Source organism: Buteo buteo, chromosome 17 (assembly GCF_964188355.1).
Source record: "Buteo buteo chromosome 17, bButBut1.hap1.1, whole genome shotgun sequence".
NCBI classification, from domain to species: Eukaryota; Metazoa; Chordata; class Aves; order Accipitriformes; family Accipitridae; genus Buteo; species Buteo buteo.
In genome coordinates, this window is record NC_134187.1 from 27,377,801 (window position 1) to 27,392,713 (window position 14,913).

Sequence of the window (14,913 nt, forward strand, 5' to 3'; positions counted from 1 at the left end):
CATAATCAAAACTTCAACACTAAGATATAATAAAAAATAGCAAGGATAGAGAGGACTCAGATTTAGATAAGCCTTAGGCCAAGTACATGCTCTGTTTAGCCGGGTAGGCATATATTGCTCTTAATACCAGGAGTAACTGGAGAGGAACAGGCTCTTTCTAGAAATAAAGAACCATCCAGCATCCACACGTGTTGTAACTGGGGCATACAGTCTTCTCGAAATCCTTTACTGTCAGGTCTGCTGTGTGTGAGAAGAGCATGAGACTCCTTATCACCAAGCTCAGAAAATCCACAAACCAAAACTGTCTTTGCTGGCCAGATGTAGGCAACATCTGGGAAACTGCATCTGACTTAGTCTTTTGGTGATCCTTAGACAGCCATGGAAAAGCATTATTTCTCTCTGTGATTTCCAACTCCGAAAGTGTAGAACTCTAATGGAAAGCAGACTGTATTTCCAGTTGAAAGCAAAAGAGACAAACTTCTGGAAAACTCCATTCATTAAAATGACATCAAGAACAAATTTCCCACTCCTGATTCAATATTCTGAAGTGAATGAGAATGTCTGACATCATGTTCAAGACTCATATGTGACTCAGATATCTGACAAAACAGTTGCAGTATCTTCCCAGAAAAGAAGAAAAACCCTTTCATTACTTTGCTCTTAGGGATGGAAACTATCATATTTTTAGTCACTATTTACTTATAGTGAGCCCTTAACTTGGGCTCCTTGTAACCAAACTCCTCCTAAAGCTCTGAATTCCAATACATCAATGTGTATTTTCTTTTTCTCTGGAGGAAAAAGACTCCTGGTTTTGGGTACCCTTTCTGTCTTGGAGGGAAACATGCACCAGTAACAACCTGGACAGAGAAGTGCCATACCCTGAGGAACATTCTAGCACTAGTATATAAATGACCCTTAGGCTAGTAGTTACCTTGGTACTCAGATGGTTAATTTGGCATGCAGCAACATGTGGTTACGCAAGACTGCACGTACCAAGATGGCCAGACATATGTGTTGCTAGCCTCCATGCAAACAAGGATTCTATTTAGAATGGGGAATGATGCAGCAGTATGTAAGCCCAAATAATTTTGATGTCAGGTCTGCCCTTATGTACTCTAGCAGATGGTAACCTTAACTTGGATTTGAGAGAGATTCAGCAAGAAAGACAGAGGATCAAAAGGTCCGCACTGAGTTCCTTGGCATCCTCTTCCTCCAGGGTTCCTGTCACCCACCAAAATGAGGCACAAGCTACCGCAACAACCTGGGTGAACAACGCTAGAGTCACTGACAGCAGAAAAGGAAGGTCCCTGAAAAGATTATTCCTGTCCTACAATGAAAGGTAGACACTGACAGTAAGGCGGCCTTAACAGTGTGACAGTAGGCATCCTGATGACTGAGGAATGAACATCAAGCCCCGTTTAGAAAGTCACTAACTATCCTGTATTTGACCTTGCAGATGTAAGTATGGATTTCTTTAAGTTCAGAATGAGCCCTCTCCCTTTCTTCTACTTTTAACACTACCAAGTGGCATCTGAAATCCCTTTGCCTTCTGGAATAGATGAAATCCAGCCGAGCGGCTGGATATCAAGAGGAAGTTCACTACTGATGAAGCATTTTCGTAAGGAAAGACCTTGAGAAGAGATGGGGTAAATGAATTGAGAGGCAGAGAAGTTATGAAGCTGAACAATATAATCTGTTAACAATCACCAAAATCCAAGAATGTATAGCAATGTTCTCTCACCTGTTGCCAAAATATCAAGAGGCTTAACATAATGGCAAAGGCAGCAGAGAGAACAGTTCACAGCTTTCACCCATGATTTCCACACTTCAAATATGCCACTGGGCCAAAAACTTACATTCGCCATAGCCTCGTCTTTTGCTGCTGATAGAAGGAATATTGCAACTTCTAACCATAGCTTCCCTATTTAGCAATAAAATGGTCAGCGCCATTTGTACCTACAATGCAGGCATCACTATCTAAGCTTCTTAGTCTCTCCTTCCAGTTCATGAATGTCATCTGCTTATTTCTAATCATTTTTCTGAAGCTCTATCCAGAGCATTTCCTTCTTGCTGCTATTGAAATCCCTCAGCTTTGTCCTGATAATTTCATTTACTACTTCCTTTCACCCTTCCATTTCAGATAGAACTAATTAGCAAGAGAATTACTGATCTGAGATTAATTTTTGTAAGAAGTTCTTATGTGTTAGTCTCTTATTTATCAAAGCAATGCTATCAAAACATTTATAAGAATCTGATACTTCTTCTGGGTTCAGATACTAGAAAACTGATCACTATTGTTATCAAAATCAAAATCACAGGCAGAGTTGGTCTCGCTGATTATTTATCTTCAAATGCATTTTCCAAGCTAAAGAAATTAAGCAGTATCTTAGTTTCCCATGTAATCATATTTACCCCAGTAATAATACTACAGAAATGCTGAAATTTCCCAGTTAAATATTTTCACTGAATGGCTTTCTTGGCTTCCTGAGAAACTGAAATTTCTTCTATTTGGAGTGGGCATGGACAAGCCTGTTACATGCACAATATATAGTGCATCTCAAGATGAGGCAACAAGGGAAGAAAAAAAGCAAGTGATCTTCTTCCCTTTGTTGTCACACATTAAAACATTTGCATTTACCATTCAGCTACAAATCAAGAAGTGTTACCTAATTTTTTCCCTGACAAGTGTTACTAATTCTGTAGCTTGAATACAAGTACATAAAATCTCTTATACTACCATATGGCTATATACACTAAGAATAAACAACAAATTTCTTATAAGGTTAAACTTTTTAGTCATTTACTGATCTGTTGCCCATAGAGACAACAGCATCAGTCTTAATTCTGTACTTAATTCTCTACAGTATTTACTTCATTCTAGCAGTAATAGTCTATGCTGATATGCTTGAGGTTGAATGTAGGGTGAAACATAGGCTCTTTAACTAAATAAAAAGTCACAGTAAACAGCTTATTTATGATGTTAAGCCATGTATCTCTCAGGAAAGTCAGAAGCATTTTAGTCGGCAAAGAAGGTAAAACATCTCAAGCGCAAAATGTTAACAGTGAGAATGATTAATGATGGAACCATCTAAACATTGTTGAACTTTTCAATAGAAAAGATAATTATTTTTTAAGGTAGCATATGTTCAACCAGTGATGAATTTCCTACTAACTAAAGAAGATCTCCAAATAGTTTTAAGCAGCTGTTCCTTTTGCCTTTAAAATTTCCATTTTTTAAAGTCTATATATACTTGCACCAACTTTCAGAACACACTTTACTACTGTGATTTCTAAAGGATTATGAAGAACATAGAAATCACCCCACTCAGACAACAACAAAGATGTGGTAAGCTGGACTGTCCAAAAAGAATTAATTATTTTCAGTCTCCTACATTCCGAAATAAAAATCTCTCTTTAAGCAGTTTGCGAATTCAGTGATCTCAGCTATTCTCACAGTCTTTGTCAAAAGAGCACTATCACAAAAAGCATCCTGAAATTCATCTTCAGAAATCCATTGCACAATATGACAATATTTAAGTCGGTCTTAACTTTCAAAATAAATTTACTTGAGTACTTTGCCAGTTAATATAAAGTTAATTAATTCAGAGAGTAAATTTAGAATAATGTGTTTGCTGGATTTGTTTATCAAATGTGCAATCAGGAAATCATCAATTTTAAAAGAAAAATGGGTATATAATATTTTGGGGGGAATTCAGAGATTAGACTTAGTCTAATCATATTTGCCAACCTGAAAGTGCTAGGTTGCTACTGTATTTCCTATTGCTTGTTTGCTTATTACAAGTAGAGAATGACAGAATCAGAATTATTTGTACATAATAAATAACACCATTTTGCAAACTTACAGTATCCCCTGGTGACCCTTTTGCTCCTGGTTGACCCGGTGGTCCAATTTCACCCTATATTTTTTACATAAAGAGAAGAATTCTGTGATTAATGTATGCATACTTAACAAATTTTTAAAATATTCTTTAATTTATTTAGTTAGGATTTCTCAAAGTACTATGAGAGATTTTCAAACATGCCACAAAGAGTTTGGAGCATGTCTCCATTCATTTGCAGCATGATTTGATGTCCTAAATCCCCACTATGAAAACTTTTCTCTGAGCACAGACTGAACCCTTACTTTGGAATGGATATATATGTATGCACAGGTTTTAACTGTGTTTTGAACTATTAATAATACCTTTTGTCCTTTTGCTCCTTGATTTCCAGGGATTCCAGGAATTCCCTGAGGGGAAAAAAAGAAAACCTTTTAAATATATGGAATAGTTTCTCCAGAAAATAATATATAACCCCCACTTCATGTCCTCATAAATTTAACATTTGCCATGTGATTGGGGTTCAAAATATGGGCAGGAAATAGAAAATTAAAAAAACATGTAAAAGAAAAGAGCTTCAGCTGGAAACATGCAGACTATTTCACCTGGGGATACAGTGAAACACTAATGTTCAGTCGCTCCCCAGTGCCTTCATGCCAGGAGTCCATCCCTGCCACTGGGCAGGCTCACATGCTCCTGGTTGCCCACCAAGGGCTGCAATGCTTTACTGAAAACCCTGACTGACAAAGGGAAAGAAACCACTTTTCATTATCCATAACATTTTCCACATAAGACAGAGCAAAAGTTCTGGTCAATAGGACCATGAGTATGACAAATCCTATTTTCCTATATAAAATGCAGTGATGGTAACAGAATGCAAGAGACAGTTATAATTCTATTTGATGTATGCTAGCTTCCATAATACTTGAAGATCTCTGTCATTTCCTCAGCATCATTGCTCATTTAGCTCTAAAGTATATCTCACAGCTTTCTTACAGTGATCATTTAATTGAACATAATTCAGTTTTAAAACAAAACTCCATATATATTTAAAACTGTAGGCTACATTCAGTTAATCTATTTTTTCTCTCAAGTAAAACTATTCAAATTTATTGGACAGACACTGTTCTTACTTGTACCATCATTAATCTGCAGCAAGAATTTGGCTTACAGACTTTACATTTTAATCTAATATTGAAATTAATATGTTGCGGTGAAAACAAGACTATTCTAGACACCATCAAAACAAATCCATTTTGTGGGAAAAAAAATAAATTAACATGAATATAACAACCAGGAATAACCTGATAGTTTCCATATGGATTACATCTGTGCAACGCTGGCTTGGAATTGGCATTGTTTTGTAGTTTACACCCAGTTTCAGCTAATAATGACCCCATCAAGAAGAAACAGTTCATTTGTCAATGGCACATGAGTTAACAATGACATCCTGAGCATTTTACAGATCATCAAAATTCCAATGTAGCTATCATTAAAATTAGAGATCAAAGAATATAATATAAAGAACTGGAAAAGAATGCCTTATTCTGAGACTTCTACTCACATTGTGTAACATAACTCTTCTTGCTAAACTTTTGTCCACAACCATCTTAGACCTTTTGCACAAATAAAAATATGGGAAATAGGGCATATTTATCACCACATTTAGGAATTTCCTGACCTGTCCATGAGTACTCAGTATAATTATTTTAACAGTTAGTTTCTGTAGCTGTAAAATATAAAACTAAATTATAAATATCTGTACCTGTAATACAAAACAGAATTTCATATATGCTGAAAAAACCTCCCACTAGGAAGCAACCTTCTCCTACTGAAAGGATGTACCAAAACTTTCCATGGTTACATTTCTATGCTATTTGCAGGCCTGAGAGAAGATGGTTCCACATAATTATCCAACACAGTGAATTATTTACCATTATATAAGTATGCCTAAAAGAAGAAACACAATGTCCAGCTGAGCTGTGTTGAACTTCCTTGGCTAAAAGAAATTGTTCATCTAAGACATTTAAGTTTACCTTTACATCAGTGGCAAAGAAGGATAAAACTCAAGCAACAATTGTAAAACTAAGTCATATTTCCTTTTTTTCCCTCTTTTTTTTTCTTCTGATTGACTCTGCACTACTGAAGTACAGAGAACTTAGGCTCTTATTTCAGTGGGAGCTGGTCCAGACCCTTAAAATTCTCTTAGGGCTCACTGACATTCACTCAGCTAAGAATGAATCTATCACTTGTGCTAGTATGAGTGATTCCCAGAGTACATGGGGTGGAGATCTTCAGTTATTCTCTACACGTCCGTTGGCACGAAAGAAGGACAATGAAGTGGCTAATTTGGTCACAAAGAATGAGTTTTTACCATGACAGTTATTTTTCTGTATAGCTTCCATGGTTCAGTAATCACAAAAACTAATTTCTGTAGGATCAGCTCCAGGATGCCTAAAAAATAAATCTGGTTTACTTCTCATTATCTATTCCCAATCTATTACTTCCTTTTACATGGATAATCTCTGGTTATGCCAATTAGAATTATTTGCACTTTCCCAGAAGACAAGGTAAAAAAGTAGTTTAGATATCCCAAGTTTCCTCCCTAACTTCTAGGTCAAAAGCCAAACCAAGCTTTGGAAATGTGCCTTATTCCTAAACAGAGATTTCAGATGCAGTACAAATCCTCAGAATCTGAGCATTTTTTTGTTCACTATAAGTAATAAGGCACTTTTAATAGGAAGTTATGTTTAATAGGGTGACATAACACTAACAAAACTATCAAAATACGTACTTACTCTAATTATCAAAAAAATGTTTTCTTACTTTAAAGCATGGAGCAAAGCAACTAGTTTTACTCCATTTGTAAGATAAAACTGTAATTTTTGTGAAGAGTATATTGTAGCTAAAAATATCACAAATGCCTGTGTTTAATCAAAATTTAATACGAAACAGATTCATCATGCAATTTTTCTGCCACTAAGGGAAACACAATGTTTGGAACTGCTACAAATGGGAAAACTACCACCCACTGGGAGTAACAGAATCAATGCTATGGAATAATTCATGATTCATTGTCCTACGGAAAAAAAATTGCCTTTGGGGATGTCCTTTGCAAAGCTATCAAGTAACATTTTCTTCATATGATATAAGAAAAAGGGGATGTAAGTCTAGATTTTCTTTTCTTTGTCTTTCCAGAAAACTTATCTTAAATGATTTGTACTTATCATATATGCACTTATAATACCAATAAAACATAGCATTAGATTTCTAGCCCGAATTGCTAAAAATCAAAGCAACTACTGTGCTTTAGTGATTTCTGTCCTTACGTGAGTTGGACCATCTTACACTTCTGAATCAGTTAATTTGTTCCCCTTCTTCTTTAACATCAAATTTCACGTACGATTTAGTCAGTGTTTCTTCATATTTAAAAACAAAGTTTATTGCAAGCCTTACCACTGCCTTAGTTCTTTCAGCACCATCAGTATGACTTTCTCAATTACCTTAATTTCATTCAAATGCCTACCTTTCTCTGAAATCTTCCCTTAAATGGGAAGTTTTCCCTTACTGCATCAGAGACTGTAGTATTGTTCATTATTTTAGCCTTTATCAGCAAGTGCTGTAATCACATGAAATTTAAAGCCAGCAAGATAGCCTAGTAAACCTAATTCCTTGGTTTAAAAACATGTCTATTCTAAAGATTCTCAACTGCAGTTTTAACACACATGGCTGAGTTTGCGCCTAAAAACTAATGTGATCATGGATCAGTCTGGCAGCTAACAAAGATTTTTTAGTTGTCAAGACACTGCTATCTTTACCCTTTATTCAGCCTCCTTTGCCTGTTTAATCATTTATCTTCCACCCTGTGTTACCTACGTGTACCTAGAAGCCTGTCAGCTTTCACTCTTGTAACAGACCTGGGGAGCCTTTGCAGGGTACCCCCAGGACCTAAAGTGACACTTGAATGCCATGTAGGTAACTGGAATCATCTCTGGTGTCACTAAAGGTGCTGTGGAATGGCTGAGCTACCCTTTGAAAAAGATGTCAGTCTGCTCTAAGAACTGTCATACATGCCACATATTGCAGTTGCCCTCATACATCTCAAATGGCTCTGGGTGCCAGTGCCTAGGCGACCAAATCCCACACACCTTGATGTCTCCTTCTCTGGAGCAAAAATTCTCTTTTTTTTTTCTTCTTTGCTTTGCTTGTTTGTATATGCCTGGTGTGATAGGTCTCTATAGGCTCAGATAGCTTGTGACAGTCTTCACATTGGCTAAGAATCACAAGACATGTAAGTGTAAAGGTAAAAGGAGCTATGGGTATGCTTTACTTGCAAGAAATAGCAATGCTTAGCCATGGGTCTCACAGCTGCATCACAGAATGAAGCTCATCTGGGCATGCAACTAAATCCCTGATGCAATCTTCCTTAGCTGCAGTCCCCACAGCTGGGACTTCAGAACACCCAAAAGCATGAATTTGTGTCTATGGTGATGATGAGCTTCAATGATGACACTCATACAATTCTGTATAAATATTCTGGTTTATCCCAGTTTTAGCAGTTTAAATAAATCTTCCATTCTTTGATAATACCTGGCAGATACAATAGATTTAACTGTAAAAGGAACATGGTTTCACAATCCCTGGAAAATCTTTCTTGTAGCTTTCATTAATCATGAAGTGTCTATTTTTGTTTTGGATGACACTAAACAGCTGGATTTTTTTCCATGCAGCCCCACAAAAAATCCATTAAGTAAATTGCCTGAGGCCTTATATACACATCAACTAGGTGTAAGCATTTTTACTTAAGCCACAAGCTACATTTCTCTAAATATTTTCCGGACTTTTTCTAGCTATTATTATGGATTATGTGTATCTCCCTCATGCTTAACTTTATGCTTGCAAACAGCAGAAGAAACTATGCATAAAAACTTTTCCCAGAACAAAACAAAACAAAAACTATTTTACTCCTAAAATGAGTATTTATTAGCCTATTGTATTCTTTATTTTCTGCTACTGTTTGTAATATTCCCCATCTATTCAGTGCCTGGTAGGACTTTACTCTTCAGTACTGGCTGATAGCCCTAGTATGGAAAATAGGAGTTTCTAGACTACAGTTAACATATCCATTGTCATTATGTCTCTGGAAGATGCAAAATTACAGACTATTTCCAAAAGCTTCTCTGTTATGAGCGAACTCTTTTGCAGTCAATTCCCCCAAAAGATGGAGAGAATAGTAGTATCATTATCTTATTATTATCTTAGGGTATACAAAACTGTACTCCTTCAACGTACTGCTTTAAACAGGCTCCTCACTGAATACAGAACACCTGGACTTATTTTGTAATGTGTCAAATATTTGATAAATATTATCTAGGACAAATCACTATGGAACAGTTTTTCAAACTACCCATTCTTCTTTCAACATCAAGACAAAAGTACCTGAAATAATATCATTTTTCTCTATTAAAAATGAACAAGATTTTTAAAGTTATGATAAAACAATACTTCCTGTTTAAACAGTGAGACCTTCTGAAAAAATTAAGAAGCAGTAAAATGTAAGGTAAACACAGACCCTTTATTTCAGAGGTCATTATTAGGACAAAAAAAATCTACCAGCTTCTCTATTACTACTGTTGAATATTGGTAGATATTATGGTTTATTTTATGGCTTAAGATAGTATCTGCTTTCATATTTTGTTTTTTCATGAGGATGGTCAGTGAGGTTATTTTGCCATGACTCTAACTTGTTTAAATTATATTAATTTTAAAAAATGGATCCACTGAGTAACATTGAGAAACTTTTGTTAAAAGATGGTCACATTCTGGGCTGTTGCCCATTTACACAATAAAAATTCAAACTGTATCCCTAATGATCATTCATAATTCAGGCAATGGCACAAGCCTCACAAAAGACTCCCAGCAAGGCACTGAGAAACTGTAATCAGAGTTTCAGTCTTAAAAAGTCCATAGGCTTTTTAAGAAGATTGCCAGAATGGTGTTAATTTTGACCCTACTCTTTCTTCAACAGGGTAACTGTTAATCAGGGTCAGCTGAAGGATCACATTTAAAACAGACGAAAGTCATGACTATTGATAAAAAGATGGGTTTTTTAGTGTTTTCTAGAGTTCTCTGAATTATGTTTCAATCAAATGGCTCCTTCTATTCTGAAAATCTGCAATTCTGATTCTGGGAAGACACTAAAGGACATTACATGAATTATAGCAATAGAACAGGATTCACAGAAAATATCTATCTACCCAGATGTTCCCATGATCCCTTTAAACACCTGAAAAATATGGCTGTTTATGTATTACTGATCCTTACTTGAAAAAGCATACTTGATGAGACATGAGAGATTTACTGGAGGTATGTAAAAAAGTACAAGTCAAGCCATAATTTGGATAAAAGTAGAACAGTCAAGATACTTTTTAAAAGATTACAGCAAATCCTTGATAATCCTAATAGAATGAAAGACACAAACCCAATTTGGGTAATGGATAAAACTTTCTACTGGGGAAAGTAGCAAAATATATGTAAAAGAAATTCAATGAAGCTGCATCTGCTACTACTGAGTAGCTGGAATTGATGACAAAGAAAAATGGGCTAAATACAAAGAAGCATTCCCACAGACATAATAAGAATCCACCGGACTAGCATAGCAGCTTTAAATTAAATGCAGGAAAGGAAAAAGCATTACCAAGATATTTGCATTTATAAGACCAGAGTTTGCAACACTTCTTTTGGCAAATCAGTTATTAAAAATAAAACACACATATGTTAGATGTGGAACACAGTGACCCCTGTCGCATTGCCAACAACACAGACCTTGGAAAACTGTAATGTGAAAGCTGGAAATACTAATAGAAAATGAAAACTGTGTATATCCTGTCCCAGGCTGAATCTGGTGTCACTGTTTCTTGTAAATACCCTTCAAAATAATATTAGTATCAGACTTGTCAAATCTTTGTGGATCCAAAGGTGGCCAGACAAAGCCGAGCTCCCAGCCCTGCAGGTGACACCGTGATGCCCTCCCTCTGCCTGCCATGCCAGGCACCACCCTTACAGACTGTGCAAACCAACATCCAATCTGTCTAAAAAGTTTACACTGACTTCTAACAGCTGATAAACTGACCTATGTTTGATACTTACATGTAAACACACTGATATTCAAGCAGTTACATGCCTTTAAAATTTCCCCACTACTTAAATTATGGAGAAAAGTTTATGGTGGGTCACACAATTGCAGCACCTTGCACACATAAGAGAGGGCAGGCTGAGGACGGCAGAGCCTCCTCGAAGGGCACTGACTGCTGCTTTGGTCCTTGCACCCCATATGCCCGGCTGTCTGACACTACAGGAATCCCAGTTCTGTTCACACAGGTCACTGATGCAGAAGAATGCAACTTCCAGCCATTCCCCTTTCCTGTAGTAAGGAGCCACTCAGTTAAATTAGGAGCCAGTAGGTTTAACAACAAATCATACATTTTTTCCATATGGTGCATAAAGTGAAATTTGTCACAGGATGTAGCAAATGAAAACAGTAAAACCGTGTTCCAAAAAGGACTGTAAAATTACTAGAAAATGGGTCCGCTGCTGGCTATTAAGTAGGATGGGCCAGCATGCATTTTTGGCTAAGGAAGTCCCAAATGCTCTGACAGACAGAATCTGGCAGTAAATAACAGGTGAAAAAAATATCATTTTCTACATACTCCTATCCATTGTCAGAGAAAAAGTCCTGTGATAATTCCTTTAGTCTTAGTCTGCTTGGCAGCTCTTATCTGTTTAAGAAATAGCTAATAAAAGTTGGTGCAGAGACTGGGATCAAACCCTTCCAGAGCACAAAGAAGGAAAATCACACCTTGACTTACGTAGCAACCACTAAGACTAGATTTAATTACTAAAACTAATTACTAAAGCAAAAATTAATTTGCACAATAAGAGTCAACGTTTGTTTCTGTGCATTTAATATTGTGTTAATATATAGGTTTGTTAATATATAGGTGTTTAATGTTTCTGTGGTACATTTCTTTATTCTTGGTCTTAGTGGATCTAATAACCTTGATTTTGGGGGTCCTATAGTAACTTATTCTATATTGGTCCAATATGAGTAAAATGTGTCAAAATCCTTAAGTCAATTTTTTCCAAGCTTGACCTAAGAACAGGATCCCATAAGCGCTGCATTCCTTGTGCTTCATTAGCCCAGAGTACTATTCTATTTGATTTGTGGTATATAATATTTTTAGAACAATGGCTAAGCACAAATATACAGTATTTTTAAATTATCTATCTGAAAAAAAACCCAACAAATGCTGGTCATAACATACATAATAATGAAGACTTACAATACAGCAACATGTGGTACGAATGACAAAAATATATATTTTTACCATGGGGGGGTCAGTTTGGGAAGGAAAGGTCTTATACTATCATGATATTTTAATCTTAGCAGAAACATTAATTAAACCTTACAAATGGATTTAAATTCAGTATGATTAAAGAATGTTCAGGTTTTTGTTTCATTGTGGATGGGAAGACAGCCTGTACTCAGACAAAACTTTCCATAGCTTCAATTCACTGTAATTTTAATACGTAAAGATTACAAAAATTATAACACTAACTGCACCAAATTTCCCCAAATTTGCTAGCACTGTATCTACCTGAGTGCCTGAGACCTGAGTATCAACTTCTTAATTTCAGGTTTAAAGCTCTTTGTGGACAGGGACTGTCTTCACTGCTTCCTGAATAGAGGTGAACCAACTGATCTCAGTTACAAAACTATCTTTATCACCTTCTTTATAGAAGGAATATTGAGTATAAGCAATACTAACATGGTTTCTCTGTTGAAAGGATTTTTAAGGCTCACAAATACTGCAGATCTCCTTTATTTAACTTCATTATACCATTTCCTATTTCTACACTACAAAGTAAGTGACAATCTGCCTTGAACAATCAGCATGACTGTAACTGAGCATACTGCACAATAATCAATGCTATTGATCATGAAGGACACATGAAGAACCATAACAAGAAACTAGTTACTTTGACAGCCCAGCTACCACTTGAACACAAAAATAACAAAGAAGCCCTGCTTTAAGTTGTTTGCTTGTTTTTCTCTTCCACATTTTCTGGAAGGGTTCAATTCAACTAACTTCAAGTAATCTAAAAAACTAAACGAAGCCACTTAAAAGAAACAGGCAACTTCAGAAGGAAATGACCCCTTCTTAGAGACAAGTATTTCATGACGGGATGAATAATCCTATACAGATATTCTTTTCATATCAAAGAAGAACCATAACACAGAGATGGACTAAGTATGTCTACTTGGCTATATGAGGTGAAATGAAAACTGTTACCAGAGTATAGACTGTAGATTAGATGCCCAGATGCAGCACTTAGAGCCCTGAAGGAGTTACAGCTACTTTGCTTCATATCACCACCCTGACCACAGTTCTCAAGGAGGCTGTAACTCAGACCTTCTGAGGACATAGGTACAGGAAATCTTTTCTCTGGCTTGTCCCGTATGTTGAAGAAGAATGCTGACTAGCAAGAAAACTGGCTACCCTATTACTACCCTGTTGAAGTTGGATCAGAAGAAGGAAAGTCAAACATCCTTTTGGTAATCCTCTTTCTACTTGTGGTTAAGTAACTCACCACAAAAACGTTGGGAAGCACAGATCAGAACAGCAATCTGTAAATGAAAACAACTGAAATAATAAATATTTATGGCTGCTACATTCTAACTGAGTGTCTTCTTCATTCATCACCTACTGCCTATGTTTGGTTTCTAAGTATCGTGATCAGCTGAGGCAAGTTTCTCTTCGGTCTCCAGAGTCACTGGAAACTCCAGCAGATATTTACCTAAGCTGTAAATCAAAACGCTAATTCCTGCTGTTCACGGTGTATTAAGAAAGGAAGATAGAAATATTTAGGGGATGTGTTAAAGGCATTCAGACATCTCTTCTTTTGATTATTGTCTAGCATGAACATTAAGAGACACAATTAATACCAAGAAGAGGCTGCTTTCCCTATAAACCTGAAACACCACATCCCTGTTTTCTATGGAGCAACATTTGAATACATCTAGGAATTTGTCCTTGAGGCATATTACTAAGATTCAAGTCATGCTTTATATTACTGCGATGTCAAAATGCAATGATATAAACCAGTGACAATCAATAATGTGTGCCTAAAAATGAAATACGAAATTGCGCACACAAACAGAAATTGCATTGTGAAGCATTAGCTCCTATAGCTTTGCCTGTGACTATGTGGAATTACCAATGTATAGTTTAAAAAGCTTGGTCTGAATTTCCCATTTATACACCAGGGCGAAAAAACCTACACACACTCTGCCTTTATTCACCATAAATTATAATCTTAGAGCTAAAACTTTATTGTCTGACAAATATTTAAAGATTCAAAACATTTCCATTTTGCAGCATATGTTAAAACAATGCCAAAAAATCTAGATCCATCTTGATTTTCCATAGCTTCCTTCTGAGACCTGACAAAATGAAAGATCACAGTAAGTGACTTATGTTTAGTGACTTGCCACTTAGGACAGGCACATATTAATTACATATTCATGCATTTCACAGTCTAACATAGTCTACATACACAACACTTTCTGTGTGATTGAACACAGCTGCTGAGCAATAATCTTGAACACAGTTGCTGTGAATTATAGATGAAAGCAATGCAAAAACAACATTCTTATTTATAACCTGGTAAACTAAATTAATATGTTCTATGCCTTGTATTTTTGCATAAGATCTACTGTCTAAATGACCATTTACTGTTACTAAAAATATTTTTAATTGTATTAGTATAGATACTAGAAACTGAGGTATTTTATATCGTACCTCTGTAATATGTGTAAGACCAGAAATTAGCACTGACAAACACACAAATAATAAAGCTGGCATTGTTGCAAAATATTTAAACACAAATATCTTACTTGTAATTCCTCTGTCATTATCCACAAATCGGATGTTTACTCCACTGGTTGTCAAATATTTTCTCCTTTACAAAAGAACTTTTTTTCATTTTTTGCTCTTTCTTCCCAATAAACTGC

General features: G+C 36.0%; 1 protein-coding gene across 3 annotated transcripts in view; it reads right to left on the minus strand.

Annotated features, from left to right (window-relative positions):
* COL21A1 (collagen type XXI alpha 1 chain) overlaps positions 1 to 14,913 on the minus strand; it is a 115,473-nt gene that overhangs the window by 22,027 nt on the left and 78,533 nt on the right. For all 3 annotated transcript variants that reach the window (XM_075049325.1, XM_075049323.1, XM_075049324.1), the window contains 2 exons: positions 4,205 to 4,249; positions 3,864 to 3,917 (listed from right to left, as the gene is read on the minus strand). In XM_075049325.1, coding sequence (XP_074905426.1) covers positions 3,864 to 3,917; positions 4,205 to 4,249 — 99 coding nt within the window. The remainder of the gene's footprint in view (positions 1 to 3,863; positions 3,918 to 4,204; positions 4,250 to 14,913) is intronic.